The sequence below is a fragment of the Oncorhynchus keta genome, chromosome 2 (genome assembly GCF_023373465.1).
Source record: "Oncorhynchus keta strain PuntledgeMale-10-30-2019 chromosome 2, Oket_V2, whole genome shotgun sequence".
NCBI classification, from domain to species: domain Eukaryota; kingdom Metazoa; phylum Chordata; class Actinopteri; order Salmoniformes; family Salmonidae; genus Oncorhynchus; species Oncorhynchus keta.
Window position 1 is genome coordinate 13,091,852 of NC_068422.1, and position 26,004 is coordinate 13,117,855.

Below are 26,004 nucleotides of genomic sequence, written 5' to 3' on the forward strand. Positions count from 1 at the left end.
GAGGTGGAGACCTCCTAGTGTCCTTGGTGCATTTTATAACTACATATTCCCCCAGAATTTCATCGAGCATATGATGTGACTTTTTAATTGTGGGTGTCTGAGATTACCTCTGAACATAGGGGGTTGGGTTCCTGCCAACTACATTAATTGTAGAACGCCTGGACAGGTATTTAACATATCAGCTAACCAAATCATATGCCACAGCAATCTGATTCCCGACTGCACAGTCAATGACGTGACACTAAACCATTGGTTGATGCAATGCAACGCCTGCCCTTCTAGTCCGCATGAACTCAACCAACAAAAGGACACAGAGTTTCTAAACCCAGAGGAGCAACATCGTGAGTATTCCATAAACGCTTGCAAACAGACCAAGCACAATTTATCGGGGTTTGAGAAGTCTGAGGTGAAAAAAAAATTCTCTAGTTGTACATTTTCTCAAATTCTAAAGGCACAACCTAAATCCGAGCCAATGTTTTATGTATTTGAATATGTTAATACTCCAACCCCGTGAAAGTGACAAACTGACGCGTTTTGTAATGTTCGTCAAATAACGAAATGAGTGACTGATTTGACGGCCGCACATGCGCAGTTTTGACGCGAGACGCCCGTTCAACCCGATGACATGTTTCTGGCACGAGTTTAGCTTGACAACGTTGCCATGAAATGGCCTACTCGTGTGATCAGGGATTTCTACTGGAGAATCAGTTTCTGCCTAACTTGATCCTGTACTGTATTGGATAAGGATATTGGACGTTAAAAGGAGTAGCTAGCTACAGTATGTGATGTCATTATTCAGAATGACGACAACGTCGTTATCAAGGTCCCATTTTTTTTTGTCTTTTGATTCAAATAATTTAATAACAGTTTAATTGTTTGTTAATAAAAAATAAAATACATGCCCTACCCACCATGCAATACAAGATTGTCAGTATTCAATTAATTATATGGTCATATTTGCTACCAAAATTATTATCTGAATTAATGTATGCGCAGAACATTTTAAATGGATTAAAATATATAGGATTGCTAAAGGCATCAAATTGATGTAATACATTTTTCAAAACACAAAGCCCATTGGTCAAAACGGCATAAGAGTTCATTTTTGGCGTCTGTGATTGGTGCATTGACACACACCCTCGATAAGTCTCATGTCCCAGTACAGTCACCAGTCAACCACAGATGGAAGAGGGAACCTTATAATAAGTCATCTTTGGTACGTAGCCTACAGTCCCACCCAAACATGGCTGATACAGAGACAGCCGAGGAATCTTCTTCAGGAATTTTGCAAGAAATGTTCACGTCCCCGTTGAATTTGAGTCTGCTTGGCCTCTGCATATTTATTTTACTCAGAATCTTCTGCGGAGACAAGCCTGCAGATATGGGCGAGGTTGAGGAACCTCTGCCTAAACTCAAGAACAGAGATTTCACTTTAGCGGAGCTGCAACCGTACGATGGGCTTCAAAATCGAAGAATTCTCATGGCTGTCAATTCAAAGGTGTTTGATGTAACCACAGGAAAGAAATTATACGGGCCAGGTAAAAGAAGTTGTAGGCTATTTATATTGGTTATTTCTGCTCAAATGAATGGTTGGCGCAACTGTAGCCAAGTGGCTTGCCCAGTAAACTTAATACATACGTGTCTTACTTTGTGTCTATTGAGTATGTGTATAACTAGTACGACCATTCTAAAACGCCACACCCCCTTCTTCTTCATAAAACATTGCCCGCGATCGAATTTCACAACACGCGAGCTGCAGCCTCGAGAGACCGCTGACGGGCGTAGTTCTTCCTGACGTCGTTATTCCGGGTAATCAGAAACGGAACAACGGAGCCCTCTGGCGGAGGTGCTGCTACACAAGCTGCAACTGGAGTGTTAAACCGAGTTGGCATGTGCTAACCTCTCACGGAGTTGATTAATCATGCCCTCACTGAAAATATGTAGAAGTTGCATATATTCTCAGTCTGTATAATAGGGTAAACTATTTATCTTATTGATGTTCCTCGCTTTTGAGGTGCGCCTCAGTTCTCTTCATGTCAATTCAGAACAAATAGCTTGAGGTGTAATGTTCAATTCAGCCAGACCAGATAGTTGCACAAAGTAAGGCTTGTTGAGTGAGGCCTATTGAAGAGCAATAATAGGCCTACTGGCTGACTCTCATTCCAAGAATTCTTATCTTTCAGTCTCAACATCGAGAATAGAGGGCTTGTTGTTGGGCTATTTTTGAAGCCATCTGATCTTAGAATAGAGCAAGGTATGTCTGTTGGAGGGTGGAAGTTTAACTTTATTTTCACCAAATTTAAGAAACAGTGCATACTTGTTTCATTAACGGGGCAATTTGCAATTGCTACCTCAAATTTTGGACTTTTAAATGCATTATATAAATCCATTGATTGAGATAAAAGTTTGGTTCTTGAAGAATATAATTGATGAATGCCTCATGTGCTTAGTTGTACCCATCAAAACCCCAAATAGAAGCTTGTTTTACTCCAATGTTTGTAGACAAAGTAAGTAAACATGGTTAAAACAGTTTTATATAGTTTTAACATCATGGATGGTCAGTATTTGCATCCATAGCTCTGTCTATGAATTTGAGTGGGGTTACATTTCTCCAGCCTCGTCCTTCTCATTTTTACCAAAACGGACTGGGTGGGCGTATGCTTCTGTTTCCAACGGCTGATTGCCGCTTTAAATGGTAGTCAATCAGCAAATGTATAAACCTTGACAAATAGTTTGTCTATTCACAATCACATTTCAAATGAATCTCTTTGTCTGTGTTGTTCTCCAGTGGGTCCATATGGATTGTTGGCTGGTAAAGATGCCTCCAGGGGCCTGGCCACTTTCTGTCTGGAGAAGGAGGCCCTGAAAGACACCCACGATGACCTCTCGGACCTCAATGCCATGCAACAGGAGAGCCTCAACGAATGGGAGACCCAGTTCACCCGTGAGTTAATGGACGAGTTGGTAGAAGTTGGTACAAAACACTTTAGATACTGTATTTTCAACTTCTACCTCAAGCGAAATGGACCTCTTGCAGTCAACATCACATGCACACACTCCACTCAACAGAATGTAGTGCAAACTGTTGATGCACCTCGTGGGGTGTCTGTTTCTGCAGTCTGTTTCTGCTTCAGCCAACACCTCTTTGGTCTGTTGTTTTACTTGACTATGATAGAAGAGTTAGCTACAGCACATTCAGTATGGCACCATACCTGGGCATAATGTCGTAAACACTACTTCGCATCAAATGAACACCTTCAATCAATTACATTGAGTAGTGCTGTGAATTGAAACCCAGACATGGGAGGCAGTCTTTGTAGGCTGAGGCTAGTAATTACAATGTCCTGGAGCTCAGCTGTGGTGTCGTGTGTAGCGAATGTCTCTCAGGAACTCAATGTTATTTTCTTCTACTTCCTGCCTTTTACAGAAAAGTATGACTATGTTGGCAAACTTCTGAAACCTGGAGAGGAACCCTCTGAGTACACTGATGACGAGGAGGTCAAGGACAAAAATAAGGACTAGAACTCACAAGTGCACACAGGAAATTCAGATGCTTTAATTATTTTGGATAATGTGATGCATATTGGCTTGTGCTGCGGCCATTGAGCGAAATGCTTTCTCCTGGATGGCTTTTGCATTATATCAATGTCATGGACCATCACCTCTTATGCTATGTTCATATGCCACAGACCTTAAAGCTGCAATCAGCAGTTGAAACAATAACAAAGCATTATCAAGCCCCTGTTTAGGTTAAAAAACAAAAAAAACTGGATGCAGCGACTGACCATCCATGATATAAATGTATAGTTTTAACTATGTTTTTAGGCTAAAAGGGGTTTGTTTACATTGACTTTGTTTACACACATTGGAGTAAAAGAAGCTTATATGTTGGGTTCTAATGGGGTACGACATTTTAACTATTGAACTAAACTCGTGAGGCATTTATGTTATATTTGTCAAAAAATAAGGGGTTAATATCATTCAATTATAAGTCCAAAAGTGGATGTTGCAACTGCAGATTGCCCCTTTAACTTACCAAAATGCACCAGATTTTTATGTTCAGGTTACAATAACTTTTGAATACCGTAGTGTTTTTGTAAAAGCAGTATACAGGTAGTATACACCTTTCTTGTATTTCTCTACATGTTTATTTTTTGTATATGTTGATGTTTTGTATGTGATCTTGCCAGATTGTTTCTATATTTTATTCTTCATTTAAAAAACAAACATCTTGGGCTACCTATCAAACAATCTTTTGTGTATAAAACCAGTAGATGACGGTAATACCACGAAGGGGAACCACCAGGCCACCTAATGATGGCTGCCGGTGTGGCCATGAGGTGGGGGTAAGATGGTGGACTGGAAAAAAAGGAGAAAATTGGAACATGTTTTGAGTGAATATGGATTGGTGGATCACACAACATTTGGAAGAGCTACAGAAGCAAATTGAACGTGACCAGAGTTGGGATGAATTAACTGTGGTGGCAGGTGCGGTGAAGACCGCAGAGTTTGAGCCTCATCATGATGATAAAGATGATTCTAGCCCAGTGGGGATGAGATTTTTGGAGAGAATGGATCCTTGCCTTCTGGCAGATCCATATGTGATGTCAGGTTGGGTGGAGAAGAGGTTTGGGAATGTTAGGTCGGTGAAAGTGACTTGAAGTGGAATCATTTCAATTTTTTGCATTTCTGTCATCCAGAGGGAATATGCACTCCGCATCACACGACTGAGGACAAGAACTGTGACTTGCTTTCCTCTCTGGAGCAGGGCGCCGCTGAAAGGAGTGATAACTGTAGTGCCGTTAAGTGTTGAGGAGGATCAAATGAAGTTAAAGATTCTCAGTGTCTGTGACGCCCGCCGTTTGGTGTGACGCAGACCCGGTGGAGAGTGGTGAAACTGAGAAGACACTGTGCACTACTGAGTTTTTATGCAGAGTTTTTACCAAATAAAGTCAAGTAATGATGCCCGTTATCCAATGAGAGCTTTTGTCCCGAACCCATTACAGTGTTGTAGGTGTCAAGGTTATAGTCATGTTGTAGGAGGGAGATTCCTAGATGTGAGAAGTGTGCAGGAGGAAATGAGACAGGAATGTGTAGTTTCTGTGGAAAAAGTTGTGTATAAACTGTAGGGGTAACCATGGTGCTGGAGATCAGAGGTGTCTGGTGAGCGAAAGGCAGGTTGAGGTTGCCAGGATCAGAGTAGTGCAGAAGGTGTCATATGCTGAGGCAGTGAAGAGAGTAGTAGAGGAAGATGGGTCCAAGGTGAGGGATCCTAAGAGGATCCCTGTGAGTAGGCCAATAAAGAGTGATAGGAATAACGTGCTTCTGTAAGGTTGTTTTTGCGTTCATTGCCATTGCTGTCAACTTTACCGCAGGAATGGATCATGGATCACAGAGGATAGATGTTGCGGTGGCAGCTGCAGAGATGTACTTGGGTGTACGAGATTTTACTGAAGAAGAGTTACAAGGTGTTTTGAACGATAGTGTCCCGTCCTTCCAGGCTGCTGGCCTTGTGTCGGATCAGCCAAAGTAGTGGAATAGTGGTGTAGGGTTAGTTGGTAGGACAGTTTTTTTTCACAAAGTGTAATGAATTCATTGAGTAAAGTTTATGGAAATTAGTGTAAAACTGTAGCATTGAAGAATGGCGCAAAACGGGTTAAAGTTGTTCATAAAGATAAGACTCGGTTTGATAATGCCTCGTTCTTGTTGGAGTCATTTTTCATAGATAAAAATGTGATTTTGGGAGATCCATTTGCGGTCAAGGAGAGAGTGGAGGGTGTACTAGGAAAGGTGGAGTCAATCAAACTTACCAGGAGTGGTATGGTATTGATTTATTGTATATCACAAGAACAAAAATAAACTGTCTCTGGGAGTTATCAGAGAATGATGTAGAAAGCTTTGATTTTTTGAACAGGGTGTCATCTCTGGCGTTGTGGTGGAAATTAAGGCTGAAAATCTAAAGCACCACGTTACCCTGTACCAGGAGTAGTGGATGCAAGTCCATTGAACCTTATGGTGAATGGAAGAAACAGTGGCGACCTGTAATTTTTTGCCTGTTTTGCATGTTATTTTGGCATTAATAAGTGTCACAAATAATTTTTCAAACAATGTAAAATACATATATTGAGTTAATTAAGCGTAGCTCAGTGCTTTCTGTGGTGGAGGGGCAGCCAGCGGAAAATACAGAGTGTAGGGGTTGGTAATCTTCTCTAGTTGCGCTGTGATTGGCTTAGTGTCCCCATGAGTGACAGAACATTATGTCACAGCAACATCTACAGGGAGAGCTAGAAAATTCAAGTGCAAAAAATAAACATCCCTTTTTCAGGACCCTGTTTTTCAAAGATCATTTGTAAAAATCTAAATAACTTCACAGATCTTCATTGTAAAGGGTTTAAACACTGTTTCCCATGCTTGTTCAATGAACCATAAACAATTAATGAACATGCACCTGTGGAACGGTTGTTAAGACACTAACAGCTTACAGACAGTAGGCAATTAAGGCCACAGTTATGAACATTTAGAACACTAAAGAGACCTTTCTACTGACTCTGAAAAACACCAAAAGGAAGATGCCCAGGGTTCCTGCTCATTTGTGTGAACATGCCTTAGGTATGTTGCAAGGAGGCATGAGGACTGCAGATGTGGCCAGGGCAATAAATTGCAATGTCCATACTGTGAGACGCCTAAGACAGCGCTACAAGGAGATAGGACGGACAGCTGATCGTTCTCGCAGTGGCAGACCATGTGTAACAACACCTGCACAGGATCGGTACATCCGAACATCTCACCTGCGGGACAGGTACAGGATGGCAACAACAATAGCCCGAGTTGCACCAGGAACGCACAATCCTTCCATCAGTGCTCTGACTGTCCCCAATATGCTGAGAGGCTGGACTGAGGGCTTATAGGCCTGTTGGTTGTAAGGCAGGTCCTCACCAAACATCACCGGCAACAACATCGCCTATGGGCACAAACCCACCGTCGCTGGACCAGACAGGACGGGCAAAAAGTGCTCTTCACTGACGAGTCGCGGTTTTGTCTCACCAGAGGGGATAGTCGGATTCACGTTTATCGTCGAAGGAATGCGTTACACCGAGGCCTGTACTCTGGAGTGAGATCAATTTGGAGGTGGAGGGTCCGTCATGGTCTGGGGCGGTGTGTTACAGCATCATCGGACTGAGCTTGTTGTCATTGCAGGCAATCTCAACGCTGTGCGTTACAGGGAAGACATCCTCCTCCCTCATGTGGTACCCTTCCTGCAGGCTCATCCTGACATGACCCTCCAGCATGACAATGCCACCAGCCATACTTCTCGTTCTGTGCGTGATTTCCTGCAAGACAGGAATGTCAGTGTTCTGCCATGGCCAGCGAAGAGCCCGGATCTCAATCCCATTGAGCACGCCTGGGACCTGTTGGATCGGAGGGTGAGGGCTAGGGCCATACCCCCCAGAAATGTCTGGGAACTTGCAGGTGCCTTGGTGGAAGAGTGGGGTAACATCTTACAGCAAGAACTGGCAAATCTGGTGCAGTCCATGAGGAGGAGATGCACTGCAGTACTTAATGCAGCTGGTGGCCACACCAGATCCCGACTGTTACTTTTGATTTTGACCTCCCCTTTATTCAGGGACACATTATTAAATTTCTGCTAGTCACATGTCTGTGGAACTTGTTCAGTTTATGTCTCAGTTGAATCTTATGTTCATACAAATATTTACACATGTTAAGTTTGCTGAAAATAAACACAGTTCACAGTTTGAGGATGCTTCTTTTTTTGTTGATTTTATTTACATTAGACGTGCCAATCCAAGAAGGCTCAAGGTCATTGGCCACAGATAAAATGACTTCAAATCACATTATATCTACCGTAGCTTTCATTGGACTGATCATGTCAACATTATACTTTCAAAATCTTAGCTAGCAAGCTAGACAAGCAGTCATCATCATGAATCACGTTGACAATCTACTAGCAAAACCTTTTTAATCCTTGTCATATGAAGAGAAATGATAGACCAAACATATCGGTGGTCATTGGCCATTGGATCTAAACATTACACAACAAGTTGGAAATCGCAAATTCAACAATGAGTGGTTTGAAAGGAATCAGTGGCCAACGGCAAGCGTCGCAAAGCAATCACTATTTTGCTTCCCTTGTTATTCGGTGGAGAGGGTTGTGTAGTCCAAGTCTGGGTTTTAAGGGTCTCTTTTCCAAGCTTAAAAGGATAAACATTCACACTCAACACTGTGGGCCAGAAAAGGTTGAATACATTGGCCATGCTGTCAATCCAGCATGACTTCTGCCACGTTGAAAACAACTGGAAAGTCAGAACTGGGAAATCTCAGACTTCACTGAGTACAAGACAACTGGGAACTCATTAAAAAACTATCTCCAGCTGGGAAAATACATTTTCAACGGTCATCCAACTCGGAATTCCACGTCGGGAACACGGGCCTCTTTCTAGAGCTCCGACCTGAAGATCACTGACGTCATGATTTGACCTTGTTTTTTTTCCAGAGTTCACAGTTGTCTTGAAAGCACCATAAATCCAGAGAATGCAAAACTTTGATGACAAAGTTTCATGACAACATTTTTCCATAAGAAGGAATGCTGCGCCACCTTCCTGCTCACAGCACAACGGTGAGTCCAAAAATGTCTTGTATGCTGCTGCATAAATTATGTAATGTTCAAGGTAGATTTGTATACTGTAGCTAAGAAAGTAATACTAAGTGTATGTTGTGTTGTAAGCTTTTAGTAGCCCATGTGCCTCACCCTAATAATTTGGTCCCTTTCCCTCTCATAACTTAGCCTACTGTTCTGACTTGGCGGTGCACATGTAGCCTATAGCCTTTTTTAGAGAAATGTCATCATTGAAATATTGTAAGAGCTTTCATTGTCTGCCCCTTTTATTTATCCTACGGTTCTGACTTGGTGTACAGGGAGATTACTGTAAGAACGGCTCATGTTGTGAATTATGTCGCTGTACATTTCAAAAGTGATGAACAAATAGTTATATTGACTATATCAGTCTTAGCTCGCTCATTAGTGTCTTATTCAAAATTACGGTTTGCCTCTTATGTGCTCATCGTTCCCTTATGCCATAGTTTGTACATCTCAATTGTCAATAGAAACCACATTTGTTTAAGCAAGTCAGCCATATTAGCTATGTTTTTTTAAATGCAGTAAATGAGGCTGACTAAACTGTTTCGCTGTCAGACAAGGCACCCCTGATAGCCAGGTGTAGCGGTGGTAAGGATTCACTCTATAGTGCTGAAAAGAAAGCTCTGCTATTGGGACAGCTTTATGTAGGCACCTTTTGTCACCGTTATAGTACAATTAATGTATTATTTAGTGTTGTGTTGTGTAGTAGCTTTGCTGGCATGCATCCCCAAAAATATTTTGGTAGTTTGCCTCACCAAGATTTACATGCTAAAATCGCCACTGGGAAGGAAAGATGAAAGCCTATGGGTGCTATTGCTAATTTATGAAGATTCTCTTCCTAAACATGTAAAGCTGGGGCATATGAGATACGTGGTGAGAGCTTATGTGAACAGACCGTTGCAGTCTCTTAAATGTTAAAAGTGGCAAGTGTGTGCAGATGGAATAAATATGTTGTGGAAAAGTAAGTGGATACACTGTGCTGCAATTGTGGTGGGAACCACGTTCCCGTGTTCCAGGAGTGTCATGTAAGGGTGAAGATAGTCGAAGTAGCAAGAATCCGGGCTGTCCACCAGGTCTCCTATGCATAGGCAGTGTAAATTGTGGAAGCAAGTGCAAACAGTGGTGTAAAGTATTTAAGTAAAAATACTTTAAAATACTGCTTAAGTCGTTTTTTCGGGTGTCTGTACTTTACTATTTATATTTTTGACAACTTTTAGTTTTAGTCCACTACATTCCTAAAGAAAATAATGTACTTTTTACTCCATACATTTTCCCTGACACCCAAAAGTACTTCAAATGCTTAGTAGAACAGGGCAATTGGCCAATTCACACACTTATCGAGAGAACATCCCTACTGCTTCTGATCTGCTAGACTCACTAAATACTAATGTTTCGTTTGTAAATCATGTCTGAGTGTTGGAGTGTGCCCTGGCTATTTGTAAAAATAAAATAAAAAAATCAAGAAGGCGTATGAAATTATTTATACTTTTAATACTGAAGTATATTTCAAACCAAATACTTTTAGACAGTTACTCACGTAGTATTTTACTGGGTGATTTCACTTTTACTGGAGTCATTTTCTATAAAGGTATCTTTACTTTTACTCAATTATGACAATTGGGTACCTTTTCAACCACTGCGTGCAAATGCCTTTAAGTTCCTCAGTTTTCACCCCACACGGAAGGTTATTGCACCTATAACGTAATGTAATGAAACAGGCAGGGAGCAGGTCACGAGCCCTCGACCTTCTAGCCCGAGGTCCGGCGCGCTATTGACAGTGCCGCAAAATCATTCTCGTGCGGAAGAGTCGATTTCCACCCAGGGTCGTTACAGTATGTTTGCGGACTGCCATAATACCATAGAAGAAGAAGAAGAAAAACAACAACCGCCACCATAGTAGAACATATTTGCCACAACCAGTGACTGAAGAACCTAGCCGGTACCCCAAAAAATATTTGAATCCGGAACTTATTGTACAGTACTTGTTGTAGTGGGGATCTATTTGACGCCCTTAAGTAATTTCCGGAAATAACACATGCAAGGGTAAACTTTACATAACGTTTGTTATTAAAATACTACACATCTTGGAGGTAAGATAATATATTTTCATTGGTGCTATTTGGACACGATTTGTGTGACTGTCATCTGGACCATGCCACCAAATGGTTTCAACTAAATTGACAAGGCGACAAGCTAGCATAGCTAACTTTTCTGTGGTCCATCGCGCGATAGCAATACGAGTTGTTTCTGCGCTCTTGTACGTTAAATTGTAAATGATTTGCTTTAATATACTTTAGAAACTCATCCAGGTAAAGATTTTACTACTGTTCTGGAGAAAAAAACTAAATGTAGCTCTCGTTGACGCGCAATATCCAACGCGTGCGCATGGACCAGAGCTAAAAAAGCTAGCTAGGCTAACGTCTGGCGAGTTGTTGACATTATAAATACCTGTTAGCTAACGTTATTAAGTAACAGTGATAGAAAGTTATTGTTCGCTAGCATTATTTTTCTTCAATGCCTCTAATATTTTATGCTGTTCACCGCTCGTTTTACAGTGACAACATACCTGCACTCAAGCATGAATGTGAACCAGGGCCAGGGGACAGTGGGTAGCGAACCGTTGATTCTGGTTACCGCTGGATATGACCACACAGTGCGGTTCTGGCAGGCCCACAGCGGCATCTGCACCTGGACAGTCCAGCACCAAGACTCGGTATCCTTACCTTCACTTGCTTCACACGAATTTATCAAGACTTTCTTGCAGATTAAGCCTTCATTTCGTTTCTAGACCAGCTGTTGATGTAACAACTTAGAAAGTGCTCAAAGTCTCCAACTCCTGGAGAATTTTTGTGAACATCCCAGTGAGCACACTACTTTTAAAATGTGTATTTTGCTCATAGGGATGTTGTTTCACAATTACTATAGCTAGCTACCTTTTAATATGTATGTTGTTGCACAATGATTATAGCTAGCAACATTTACATTTAAGTCATTTAGCAGACGCTCTTATCCAGAGCGACTTACAAATTGGTGCATTCACCTTATGACATCCAGTGGAACAGCCACTTTACAATAGTGCATCTAAATCTTTTAAGGGGGGTGAGAAGGATTACTTTATCCTATCCTAGGTATTCCTTAAAGAGGTGGGGTTTCAGGTGTCTCCGGAAGGTGGTGATTGACTCCGCTGTCCTGGCGTCGTGAGGGAGTTTGTTCCACCATTGGGGGCCAGAGCAGCGAACAGTTTTGACTGGGCTGAGCGGGAACTGTACTTCCTTAGTGGTAGGGAGGCGAGCAGGCCAGAGGTGGATGAACGCAGTGCCCTTGTTTGGGTGTAGGGCCTGATCAGAGCCTGGAGGTACTGAGGTGCCGTTCCCCTCACAGCTCCGTAGGCAAGCACCATGGTCTTGTAGCGGATGCGAGCTTCAACTGGAAGCCAGTGGAGAGAGCGGAGGAGCGGGGTGACGTGAGAGAACTTGGGAAGGTTGAACACCAGACGGGCTGCGGCGTTCTGGACCATTAATTATATTCTTAACCAGTACTTTCAGCAAGTGAACTCCCTCGAAGTTACTCCCGACAGAAGGATGATTGCAGCTGCAGGTTTGTTCAGAAATAAAATATGCAAAACCATACATATAATTATCATAATTAATGTGGGCTTGACTGTGTCTTTTGTTCTGTTCCAAAGGTTACCAACACATCCGTATGTGTGATCTAAACTCCAATAACCCAACCCCGGCCATAAACTATGACGGCGTCAGTGGGTTGGATCGTTGGATGTACACAGGAGGAGAGGACTGCATGGCTCGCATCTGGGACCTGAGGTACTGTTGATAATACTGTCTGCCTGCCTGTGGGGCATGTTATGGCATTCTCACCAAGCTGACCATTGCTCTGGTCCAAGGTCAAGGAACCTGCAATGCCAGCGGATCTTTCAGGTCAATGCTCCAATCAACTGTGTGTGTGTGTTCATCCCAACCAGCTAACTCAGTGGCTGCGGTCCAAACACATAAAAGACACACCCTATCCCGTCACTCGTTCAACCTGCGATGATTGTGTTTTCAGCCACCGGTGGCTTGTGGGTGCTTTATATGCTCCACATTCAATTATGAGTGCATGTCTACTTATATTAAATATATAATTATTAATAGATGCCTACTACTGTATGATAGCTAGTAAATTAATGATCTAACTAACTTTAGCCTGGGTGTGTCATTTTGGACTGCAAAAGCGATTTGATATATGCCACCACTAGAGGGAGCACTGTTACTGGACTGTCAGCGTTGTACTGTGAACTGTTGATAAACACCTAGGCTAATCCTAACTTTCTTTAAACTCTGTCTATTGTATCTAATTGATTCTCAATCGGACTTGTGCATTTTCCAGGCTGACTTGATCGTGGGGGACCAGAGCGGTGTGATCCTTATCTGCGATCTGAAGACCGATCACAATGAGCAGCTTATTCCTGAACCAGAAGTGTCCATCAACTCGGTCCACATCGACCCTGACGCCACCTACATGGCAGCAGTCAATAGCTCAGTCAGTATGCTTAACAATTGAATTATGTTATACTGGACTCTACACTCTACTACATAATATACACTGAACATAAATATATATGCAAGGTGTTGGTTTCATGAGCTGAAAAAAAAAATCTATATGCACAAAAAGCTTATTTCTCTCAAATGTTGTGCCCAATTATGTTTACATCCCTGCTGTGTCATATCAAGAAGCTGATTAAACGGCATAATCATTACACAGGTGCACCTTGTGCTGGGGGACAATAAAAGGCCACTCTAAAATGTGCAGTTTTGTCACACAACACAATGCTACAAATGTCTCAAGTTGAGGGAGCGTGCAATTGGCATTCTGACTGCAGGAATATCCACCAGAGCTGTTGTCAGAGAATTGAATATTCATTCCTCTATCATAAGCTGCCTCCAACATCGTTGTAGAGAATTTGGCAGTACATCCAACCAGCCTCACAACCGCAGACCACGTGTAACCACACCAGCCCAGGACCTCCACGTCCGGCTTCTTCACCTGCGGGATCATCTGAGACCAGCCACCCAGACAGCTGATGAAACTGTGGGTTTGCACAAACTGTCCCAAACCGTCTCATCTGCATTGTCATAATCCTTACCAGTGTCTTGACCTGACTGCAGATTGGCGTCGTAACCAACTTCAGTGAGAAAATGCTCACCTTCGATGGCCACTGGCATGCTGGAGGAGTGTGCTCTTCATGGATGAATCCCGGTTTCAACAGTATCGGGCAGATGGCAGACAGCGTGTATGGCGTTGTGTGGAAAAGCGGTTTGCTGATGTCAACGTTGTGAAAAGAGTGCCCCATGTTGGCAGTGGGGCTATAGTATGAGCAGGCATAAACTACGGACAAGAACACAATTGCATTTTATCACAGGCAATTTAAATTCAGAGATACCGTGACGAGATCCTGAGGCCCATATTCATGACATTCATCTGCCTCCACCTCATGTTTCAGCATGATAATGCACGGCCCCATGTTGCAAGGATCTGTACACAATTCCTGGAAGCTGAAAATGTCCCAGTTCTTCCATGGCCTGCATACTCACCAGACATGTCACCCAATTAGCATGTTTGGGATGCTCTGGATCAACATGTACGACAACGTGTTCCAGTTCCCGCCAATATCCAGCAACTTCACACAGGCATTGAAGAGGAGTGGAACAAAATTCCACAGGCCACAATCAACAGCCTGATCAACTCTGAAGGAGATGTGTCACGCTGCACGAGGCAAATGGTGGTCACACCAGATATTGACTGGTTTTCTGATCCACAGCCCTACTTTTTTTCTAAAGGTATATCTGACCAACAGATGCATGTCTATATTCCCAGTCATGTGACATCCATAGATTAGGGCCTAATGAATGTATTTCAATTGGCTGATTTCCTTATATAAACTGTAAGTCAGTAAAATCTTTGAAATTGTTGAATGTTTCTATTTTTGTTCAGTGTAGTAATTGTGATCTCGCTCCACCTCACAGGAAAACTGTTACGTGTGGAATCTGGCAGGAGGGATCGGTGACGAGGTGACACCGCTCATCCCCAAAACCAAGATCCCCGCTAGTAAGCACTACTCCGTCCGCTGCAAATTCAGCCGTGATTCTACGTGAGTACAACACACACACCTCTTTTAAGGAATGTGTGCATAATGCAACCTATACTAATCTGTAGTAGTCGGATTCGATTGCAAGTCTTGTATAGTACGTTTTTTTTAATGTGACTTAACTGTGTTTTTTCCCAACAGGCTTCCGGCGACCTGCTTGGCAGACCAGACATGTAAGAGAAGGATGTCTAACTACTCTCTGACGGAGTTGAGCATGGAGTAACAACCCTGGCGAGGCGTCTCGAGGCTGGATGTGGGACTGTGCCTTCTCTGGAGACTCACAGTACGTTGTGACAGGTCAGTGCTAAGTTGTATTATGGTAATACTATGATCATTACTAAATGAGTTGTGTATTGACACGATCTAGCTCTGTTCCTGGAAAGCTACCATCCTGGAGGTTTTCACTCCAACCCTAATCTAGCGCATCTGATTCTAATTATTAGCTAGTTGATAAACTTAATCAGATTAGTTACAACTGGGGTTTGAGTAAAAAACTTACAGGAGGGTAGCTCTCTAGGGACAGGGTTGAAGTGAAAACCCACAGGAGGGTAGCTCTCTAGGGACAGGGTTGAAGTGAAAACCCACAGAAGGGTAGCTCTCTAGGGACAGGGTTGAAGTGAAACTGTACAGGAGGGTAGCTCTCTAGGGACAGGGTTGAAGTGAAAATGTACAGGAGGGTAGCTCTCTAGGGACAGGGTTGAAGTGAAAATGCACAGGAGGGTAGCTCTCTAGGGACAGGGTTGAAGTGAAAACCCACAGGAGGGTAGCTCTCTAGGGACAGGGTTGAAGTGAAAACCCACAGGAGGGTAGCTCTCTAGGGACAGGGTTGAAGTGAAAACCCACAGGAGGGTAGCTCTCTAGGGACAGGGTTGAAGTGAAAACCAACAGGAGGGTAGCTCTCTAGGGACAGGGTTGAAGTGAAAACCCACAGGAGGGTAGCTCTCTAGGGACAGGGTTGAAGTGAAAACCAACAGGAGGGTAGCTCTCTAGGGACAGGGTTGAAGTGAAAACCCACAGGAGGGTAGCTCTCTAGGGACAGGGTTGAAGTGAAAATGTACAGGACGGTAGCTCTCTAGGGACAGGGTTGAAGTAAAAACCCACAGGACGGTAGCTCTCTAGGGCCAGGGTTGAAGTGAAAATGTACAGGAGGGTAGCTCTCTAGGGACAGGGTTGAAGTGAAAATGTACAGGAGGGTAGCTCTCTAGGGACAGGGTTGAAGTGAAAATGTACAGGACGGTAGCTCTCTAGGGACAGGGTTGAAGTGAAAACCCACAGGAGGGTAGCTCTCTAGGGACAGGGTTGAAGTGAAAATGTACAGGAGGGTAGCTCTCTAGGGACAGGGTTGAAGTGAAAATGTACAGGAGGGTAGCTCTCTAGGGACAGGGTTGAAGTGAAAATGTACAGGACGGTAGCTCTCTAGGGACAGGGTTGAAGTGAAAACCCACAGGAGGGTAGCTCTCTAGGGACAGGGTTGGAGAGACCTAATCTAGAGTGAATGATTGTTTTACGGTTGAAAGTGACGGACTTCCTTCCTAGCGTGGTTAGATTAACTGACTTTGGGCAGTTCTGACGTAACGATTAATAAATGTGTGATGTATGTGTTACAGCCTCTTCTGAAAACCCGGCACGGCAGTGGTGTGTGGAGACTGGGGAGATTAAGAGGGAATACAGCGGCCATCAGAAGGTGATGGGGAGGAGCAACTCTATAGCGAAGCTCTGTGACTGTAGATAAATATCCACCTGTCTATGTTTGTCTCACAGCTTCTGCTTGCACAAAAGTTGATTATTTATGGGGGGGGGGCTGTTTTTATATTTGTCAAAGGGACTACATTCAGGGAGAGAGTGTCATGGCCTTGTTTGTCTTATAGCTTGGGCAAGGAGTTTCGTGATGGGCCACAGCTTGATGAATGTATTTAGATTCACTAACTTAATCAAAGGTGAAAGGTCTCAAAAGTTAAGTCTTTAAAAAATCTGATGGATATCTGGAAAGAGGACTGCATCCCACCAGTGACTGTTCAGGATATAAGAGGGCTGCATCCCACCAGTGACTGTTCAGGATATAAGAGGGCTGCATCCCACCAGTGACTGTTCAGGATATAAGAGGGCTGCATCCCACCAGTGACTGTTCAGGATATAAGAGGGCTGCATCCCACCAGTGACTGTTCAGGATATAAGAGGGCTGCATCCCACCAGTGACTGTTCAGGATATAAGAGGGCTGCATCCCACCAGTGACTGTTCAGGATATAAGAGGGCTCCATCCCACCAGTGACTGTTCAGGATATAAGAGGGCTCCATCCCACCAGTGACTGTTCAGGATATAAGAGGGCTGCATCCCACCAGTGACTGTTCAGGATATAAGAGGGCTGCATCCCACCAGTGACTGTTCAGGATATAAGAGGGCTGCATCCCACCAGTGACTGTTCAGGATATAAGAGGGCTGCATCCCACCAGTGACTGTTCAGGATATAAGAGGGCTGCATCCCACCAGTGACTGTTCAGGATATAAGAGGACTGCATCCCACCAGTGACTGTTCAGGATATAAGAGGACTGCATCCCACCAGTGACTGTTCAGGATATAAGAGGGCTGCATCCCACCAGTGACTGTTCAGGATATAAGAGGGCTGCATCCCACCAGTGACTGTTCAGGATATAAGAGGGCTGCATCCCACCAGTGACTGTTCAGGATATAAGAGGGCTGCATCCCACCAGTGACTGTTCAGGATATAAGAGGGCTGCATCCCACCAGTGACTGTTCAGGATATAAGAGGGCTGCATCCCACCAGTGACTGTTCAGGATATAAGAGGGCTGCATCCCACACGCTGTGGTGCTTTTGTCTTGATACTGATGTTTTTTTTTGTGTGTGAAGTGTTAGCATCTTTCCATTTTCTTTCTTTTTAGTACCCTAAAAAAGAGAATCTGTACACAACTTGGTTTATTGAAGGGATCAAGTCATTTTAAGATATTCCAGCAAACCAGAATGGTTACACACACATGATGACTCATCTGCTGTGGGTTACGGTACAGGAAATAACAAGGACAAAAAAAACGACAAGTCTGCCACAAGGAAACTTTTTAAACATTTAGGAAAGGTGACGAGGGTAGTCTGCAGATAAACTTCACAGCTTGTTACCGTCGCTTATCTCTCAGAAGGGAAAGGACTGGAGCGGAGGCATAGGAGGTACTAAGGCGGCAGGGGCTGCAGTATTGAGAGTGAAAGCCGGCTCCTGTTCCCGGTTGTATTCAGTGTTTCTTGGAGCTGGCGACACTCCGGTTTCTTAGCAGGGATGAGAAGTAGCACTTTGTTTCCATGATCAGAGCTGGTATGTGCTGCCTGAGACCGGATGATGGCAGGTCACTCCGGCAGGTAGTAGAAGCAGACACACACAGATGTTACTGGGGAAGCAGATGTCTATGCAGAAGTAGACTAGTGGAACCGTATCTCCATTGAGTTTTACTCACTTGGTGATTCAGAGTAGCAAATTCATCCTCTGAAATAGTTGTCTATCAGTGCTCTCTGCTATAGAGAGAGTTAGATACTGTATTGGTCATCTACCTGCTGTAGTTAGGTAGCAGTGAGTTCAGCCTAAAGGTTGTTCTTCTTATTTACTGCTGTGACTTTGTAAAGGTCACACACCACTGTTTTTCAGGATTATGTTTCTCACGCTGTTCTGAAAACATCCGCCAGCACACAGACAGGGAGCTGCTTTATTCTGGAAACATCTGCCAGCACACAGACAGGGAGCTGCTCTATGCTGGAAACATCTGCCAGCACACAGACAGGGAGCTGCTCTATGCTGGAAACATCTGCCAGCACACAGACAGGGAGCTGCTCTATGCTGGAAACATCTGCCAGCACACAGACAGGGAGCTGCTCTATGCTGGAAACATCTGCCAGCACACAGACAGGGAGCTGCTCTATGCTGGAAACATCTGCCAGCACACAGACAGGGAGCTGCTCTATGCTGGAAACATCTGCCAGCACACAGACAGGGAGCTGCTCTATGCTGGAAACATCTGCAGCAACAGTGTGACTCACCTCAGCTCCAATAAAACAAAGGTTGGTTTGGAGAGTGTCTGACACAGTAAGCTGTTTCTGCATACCCTTTAGTTTTTGCCATGCCAATTTAAGTCCCAAAACGGCATAGTTCCTCAGACTCATATGATGTGAAATCCAAAGTAGTGTTTCATACGCTGTTATAAATGGAGAGTGACCATCTATACCTGTTGCGTTGATTGCTGGAGGAGGGAGTGCACATTTTCAGAATCAGATCTCTCCATCTTACGCAGGAAGCAAGTATCCCGGTTCTCAGTCTTGTAACATATCGAACCCGGCACAAACATGAGTCAGTTCAGTGAAGTGTTGTTGAATACCGAGAAACAGCCACACCAATAGAAAGGTTGGAGCTTGTCTCAGTTCAATAAACTTTCAACTCAGAAAAGTCTTCCTACATGTTTGACATGAAAGAGCACGGTGGACGTGTGGTTGGCCTGCGAGGTCACCAGTTTGTTGTGCTTGCCCACCAATGCTGATCGGTTGATCAGGGTTCCAGTCTGATCCGGAACTGTGATTCTAACAACCTGTAAAGACTACAGTAGAGGAATAGGTTTACTCAGTGTAAACTCACTATCAACATTGTGATTGTACAAGTGTGAGCGAATATTTTGTCCATCAACTACAGTCATGTGGGCTTCTATGCTTGATTGGGCTACAGCAACTCGTAGTTTAAATGCCAGATACAAAGCACTGCGTTCCGACAGGTGAATCAGATGTGAGTTGTCTCTCCTACCTCTTCGTCCGGATGTCTGAGCCATAGATGCCCCGTGACGCTGAGGGCGATGATGACAAGGAGGAGAGTGGCACCGAGGGTCACCCAGAATGCCTTGTGTGGGAACCGGTAGGACACTGCTGGACCGTTGAGGATGAGACCATTCACAACGACAGCTTATCACAATCTACATAGTCATTCTTGTCTGGGTGGGTGTCTGTTTATGGATTCAACAATATTGTTGACTTCAACAACACATGTTCTACAGTTGAAATGACCCACCTATACTCTGAGTACAGCACAAATAATCACAACTTTGTGTTTCTATGAAAATGACCTTTCCAAGAGCAATATGTAATAAAAACACACTTGAGTCCAATAAAAAAAAAATCCTAATTTTGCCACACATCATTTAAAGCCCCACTGAGGTACAGATGAATCCCACTCCTACCACACATTGTGAGTCCTCCAACCTGCCAGTTTCTGAGCATTTCCAGCACCTCACCATCCTGCGTCTCGTGACTTCTCCCTCTCACTAACTTCACCCTTCCCTCAACTATCTGCATGGAGCTGTGGTCATGACCAGCACTGAGACGCTCTGCGATACACCTGGTCAACTTCTCTCTCTCCAGACCCGTCTCCCCCTCTCACAGAAACACACGGGTGACAGGCCAAACCCTTCAGTGGGCTACCCTCACCCCGGACAATGGACAAAGGGGTGAGACAAACTCATCTCTGTGGACAGGCTCTGTCAGCCAGGGCAGGGTTATATGAGGAACAGTCCAGGTCGATGAAAGGTCGAGGTGACTTGAAGAGCTGTAGTGTTAATAACACCAGGGTCCGGCGCAATCAAATCAAATCAAATTGTATTTGTCACATACACATGGTTAGCAGATGTTAATGCGAGTGTAGCGAAATGCTTGTGCTTCTAGTTCCGACAATGCAGTGATAACCAACAAGTAATCTAACTAACAATTCCAAAACTACTGTCTTACACTGTGTATAAGGGGATAAGGAATATGTACATAAGGATATATGAATGAGTGATGGTACAGAGCAGCATACAGTAGATGGTATCGAGTACAGTATATACATATGAGATGAGTATGTAGACAAAGTAAACAAAGTGGCATAGTTAAAGTGGCTAGTGATACATGTATTACATAAGGATGCAGTCGATGATGTAGAGTACAGTATATACGTATGTGTAACGGATGTGAAACGGCTAGCTTAGTTAGCGGTGCGCTAAATAGCATTTCAATCGGTTACGTCACTTGCTCTGAGACCTTGAAGTAGTAGTTCCCCTTGCTCTGCAAGGGCCGCGGCTTTGTGGAGCGATGGGTAACGATGCTTCATGGGTGACTGTTGTTGATATGTGCAGAGAGTCTCTGGTTCGCGCCCGGGTATGGGCAAGGGGACGGTCTAAAGTTATACTGTTACATATGCATATGAGATGAATAATGTAGGGTAAGTAACATTATATAAGGTAGCATTGTTTAAAGTGGCTAGTGATATATTTACATCATTTCCCATCAATTCCCATTATTAAAGTGGCTGGAGTTGGGTCAGTGTCAATGACAGTGTGTTGGCAGCAGCCACTCAATGTTAGTGGTGGCTGTTTAACAGTCTGATGGCCTTGAGATAGAAGATGTTTTTCAGTCTCTCGGTCCCAGCTTTGATGCACCTGTACTGACCTCGCCTTCTGGATGATAGCGGGGTGAACAGGCAGTGGTTCGGGTGGTTGATGTCCTTGATGATCTTTATGGCCTTCCTGTAACATCGGGTGGTGTAGGTGTCCTGGAGGGCAGGTAGTTTGCCCCCGGTGATGCGTTGTGCAGACCTCACTACCCTCTGGAGAGCCTTACGGTTGAGGGCGGAGCAGTTGCCGTACCAGGCGGTGATACAGCCCGCCAGGATGCTCTCGAATTGTGCATCTGTAGAAGTTTGTGAGTGCTTTGTTTTCCGCGACGCGGATCCTGTGTTCTGCCTTACAAACAGGACAACGGAATGGATGCAGCGACCCAAGAAAACGACTCCGAAAAAGAGGGAAACGAGGCGGTCTTCTGGTCAGACTCAGGACACGGGCACATCGCGCACCACTCCCCAGCATTCTTCTTGCCAATTTCCAGTCTCTTGACAACAAGGTTGACGAAATCCGAGCAAGGGTGGCATTCCAGAGGGACATCAGAGACTGCAACGTTCTCTGCTTCACGGAAACATGGCTCACTGGGAAGACGCTATCCGATGCGGTGCAGCCAACGGGTTTCTCCACGCATCGCGCCGACAGAAACAAACATCTTTCTGGTAAGAAGAGTGGCGGGGGCGTATGCCTTATAGCTAACGAGACATGGTGTGATGAAGGAAACATACAGGAACTCAAATCCTTCTGTTCACCTGATTTAGAATTCCTCACAATCAAATGTAGACCGCATTATCTTCCAAGAGAATTCTCTTCGATTATAATCACAGCCGTATATATCCCCCAAGCAGACACATCGATGGCTCTGAACGAACTTTATTTAACTCTTTGCAAACTGGAAACCATTTATCCGGAGGCTGCATTCATTGTAGCTGGGGATTTTAACAAAGCTAATCTGAAAACAAGACTCCCTAAATTTTATCAGCATATCGATTGCGCAACCAGGGGTGGTAAAACCTTGGATCATTGTTACTCTAACTTCCGCAACGCATATAAGGCCCTGCCCCGCCCCTTTCTGAAAATCTGACCACGACTCCATTTTGCTGATCCCTGCCTACAGGCAGAAACTCAAACAAGAGGCTCCCACGCTGAGGTCTGGACAGCAAGGAGTCATCATGTCAGGTAGTCCTGGGGCATGGTCCTAGGGCTCAGGTCCTCCGAGAGAGAGAAAGAAAGAAGGAGAGAATTAGAGAACGCACACTTAGATTCACACAGGACGCCGAATAGGACAGGGGAAGTACTCCAGATATAACAAACTGACCCCAGCCCCCCGACACAAACTACTGCAGCATAAATGGAGGCTGAGACAGGAGGGGTTAGGAGACACTGTGGCCCCATCTGAGGACACCCCCGGACAGGGCCAAACAGGAAGCATATAACCCCAACCACTTTGCCAAAGCACAGCCCCCACACCACTAGAGGGATATCTTCAACCACCAACTTACCATCCTGAGACAAGGCTGAGTATAGCCCACAAAGATCTCCGCCACGGCACAACAACAAGCAAGGGCGGTTCGTTGCTCCAGAGCCTTTCCGTTCACCTTCCCACTCCTGGGCCAGACGACACTCAATCATATGACCCACTGAAGAGATGAGTCTTCAGTAAAGACTTAAAGGTTGAGACCGAGTTTGCGTCTCTGACATGGGTAGGCAGACCGTTCCATAAAAATGGAGCTCGATAGGAGAAAGCCCTGCCTCCAGCTGTTTGCTTAGAAATTCTAGGGACAATTAGGAGGCCTGCGTCTTGTGACCGTAGCGTACGTGTAGGTATGTACGGCAGGACCAAATCAGAGAGATAGGTAGGAGCAAGCCCATGTAATGCTTTGTAGGTTAGCAGTAAAACCTTGAAATCAGCCCTTGCTTTGACAGGAAGCCAGTGTAGAGAGGCTAGCACTGGAGTAATATGATCAAATTTTTTGGTTCTAGTCAGGATTCTAGCAGCCGTATTTAGCACTAACTGAAGTTTATTTAGTGCTTTATCCGGTAGCCGGAAAGTAGAGCATTGCAGTAGTCTAACCTAGAAGTGACAAAAGCATGGATTAATTTTTCTGCATCATTTTTGGACAGAAAGTTTCTGATTTTTGCAATATTACGTAGATGGAAAAAAGCTGTCCTCGAAATGGTCTTGATATGTTCTTCAAAAGAGAGATCAGGGTCCAGAGTAACGCCGAGGTCCTTCACAGTTTTATTTGAGACGACTGTACAACCATTAAGATTAATTGTCAGATTCAACAGAGGATCTCTTTGTTTCTTGGGACCTAGAACAAGCATCTCTGTTTTGTCCGAGTTTAATAGTAGAAAGTTTGCAGCCATCCACTTCCTTATGTCTGAAACACATGCTTCTAGCGAGGGCAATTTTGGGGCTTCACCATGTTTCATTGAAATGTACAGCTGTGTGTCATCCGCATAGCAGTGAAAGTTAACATTATGTTTTCGAATAACATCCCCAAGAGGTAAAATGTATAGTGAAAACAATAGTGGTCCTAAAACGGAACCTTGAGGAACACCGAAATTTACAGTTGATTTGTCAGAGGACAAACCATTCACAGAGACAAACTGATATCTTTCCGACAGATAAGATCTAAACCAGGCCAGAACATGTCCGTGTAGACCAATTTGGGTTTCCAATCTCTCCAAAAGAATGTGGTGATCGATGGTATCAAAAGCAGCACTAAGGTCTAGGAGCACGAGGACAGATGCAGAGCCTCGGTCCGATGCCATTAAAATGTCATTTACCACCTTCACAAGTGCCGTCTCAGTGCTATGATGGGGTCTAAAACCAGACTGAAGCATTTCGTATACATTGTTTGTCTTCAGGGAGGCAGTGAGTTGCTGCGCAACAGCCTTTTCTAAAAATGTCGAGAGGAATGGAAGATTCGATATATACGCCGATAGTTTTTTATATTTTCTCAGTCAAGGTTTGGCTTTTTCAAGAGAGGCTTTATTACTGCCACTTTTAGTGAGTTTGGTACACATCCAGTGGATAGAGAGCCGTTTATTATGTTCAACATAGGAGGGCCAAGCACAGGAAGCAGCTCTTTCAGTAGTTTAGTTGGAATAGGGTCCAGTATGCAGCTTGAAGGTTTAGAGGCCATGATTATTTTCATCATTGTGTCAAGAGATATAGTACTAAAATACTTGAGCGTCTCTCTTGATCCTAGGTCCTGGTAGAGTTGTGCAGACTCAGGACAACTGAGGTTTGGAGGAATACGCAGGTTTAAAGAGGAGTCCGTAATTTGCTTTCTAATAATCATAATCTTTTCCTCAAAGAAGTTCATGAATTTATCACTGCTAAAGTGAAAGTCATCCTCTCTTGGGGAATGCTGCTTTTTAGTTATCTTTGCGACAGTATCAAAAAGGAATTTCGGATTGTTCTTATTTTCCTCAATTAAGTTAGAAAAATACTATGATCGAGCAGCAGTAAGGGCTCTTCAGTACTGCACGGTACCGTCTTTTCAAGCTAGTCGGAAGACTTCCAGTTTGCTGTGGCGCCATTTCCGTTCCAATTTTCTGGAAGCTTGCTTCAGAGGTCGGGTATTTTCTGTGTACCAGGGAGCTAGTTTCTTATGAGAAATGTTTTTAGTTTTTAGGGGTGCAACTGCATCTAGGGTATTGCGCAAGGTTAAATTGAGATCCTCAGTTAGGTGGTTAACTGATTTTTGTCCTCTGGTGTCCTTGGGTAGGCAGAGGGAGTCTGGAAGGGCATCAAGGAATCTTTGTGTTGTCTGTGAATTTATAGCACGACTTTTGATGGTCCTTGGTTGGGGTCTGAGCAGATTATTTGTTGCAATTGCAAACGTAATAAAATGGTGGTCCGATAGTCCAGGATTATGAGGAAAAACATTAAGATCCACAACATTCATTCCATGGGACAAAACTAGGTCCAGAGTATGACTGTGACAGTGAATAGGTCCAGAGACATGTTGGACAAAACCCACTGAGTCGATGATGGCTCCGAAAGCCTTTTGGAGTGGGTCTGTGGACTTTTCCATGTGAATATTAAAGTCACCAAAGATTAGAATATTATCTGCTATGACTACAAGGTCCGATAGGAATTCAGGGAACTCAGTGAGAAACGCTGTATATGGCCCAGGAGGCCTGTAAACAGTAGCTATAAAAAGTGATTGAGTAGGCTGCATAGATTTCATGACTAGAAGCTCAAAAGACGAAAACGTCATTTTTTTTTTGTAAATTGAAATTTGCTATCGTAAATGTTAGCAACACCTCCGCCTTTGCGGGATGCACGGGGGATATGGTCACTAATGTAGCCAGGAGGTGAGGCCTCATTTAACACAGTAAATTCATCAGGCTTACGCCATGTTTCAGTCAGGCCAATCACATCAAGATCAGTGATTAGTTCATTGACTAGAATTGCCTTTGAAGTAAGGGATCTAACATTAAGTAGCCCTATTTTGAGATGTGAGGTATCATGATCTCTTTCAGTAATGACAGGAATGGAGGTGGTCTTTATCCTAGTGAGATTGCTAAGGCGAACACCGCCATGTTTAGTTTTGCCCAACCTAGGTCGAGGCACAGACACGGTCTCAATGGTGATAGCTGAGCTGACTACACTGACTGTGCTAGTGGCAGACTCCACTATGCTGTGCTGCCTGGCCTGCACCCGATTTCATTGTGGAGCTGGAGGAGGTTGAGCCCTGTCTATGTTGGCAGATAAGATGAGAGCACCCCTCCAGCTAGGATGGAGTCCGTCACTCCTCAGCAGGTCAGGCTTGGTCCT

The 26,004-nt window shown here is 44.1% G+C and overlaps 1 protein-coding gene and 1 pseudogene across 1 annotated transcript; both read left to right on the forward strand.

Annotated features, from left to right (window-relative positions):
- The first annotated feature begins 1,222 nt into the window (after positions 1-1,222).
- On the forward strand, positions 1,223-4,965 carry LOC118374603 (membrane-associated progesterone receptor component 1-like). Its single transcript, XM_035761058.1, has 3 exons — positions 1,223-1,538; positions 2,789-2,944; positions 3,428-4,965. The coding sequence occupies exons 1-3, from the start codon at positions 1,244-1,246 to the stop codon at positions 3,520-3,522; spliced, it is 546 nt and encodes a 181-aa protein (XP_035616951.1). The 5' UTR covers positions 1,223-1,243; the 3' UTR covers positions 3,523-4,965.
- A 5,234-nt stretch (positions 4,966-10,199) lies between these two features.
- Positions 10,200-26,004, forward strand: part of LOC118374601 (target of rapamycin complex subunit lst8-like) — a 30,482-nt pseudogene continuing 14,677 nt past the window's right edge.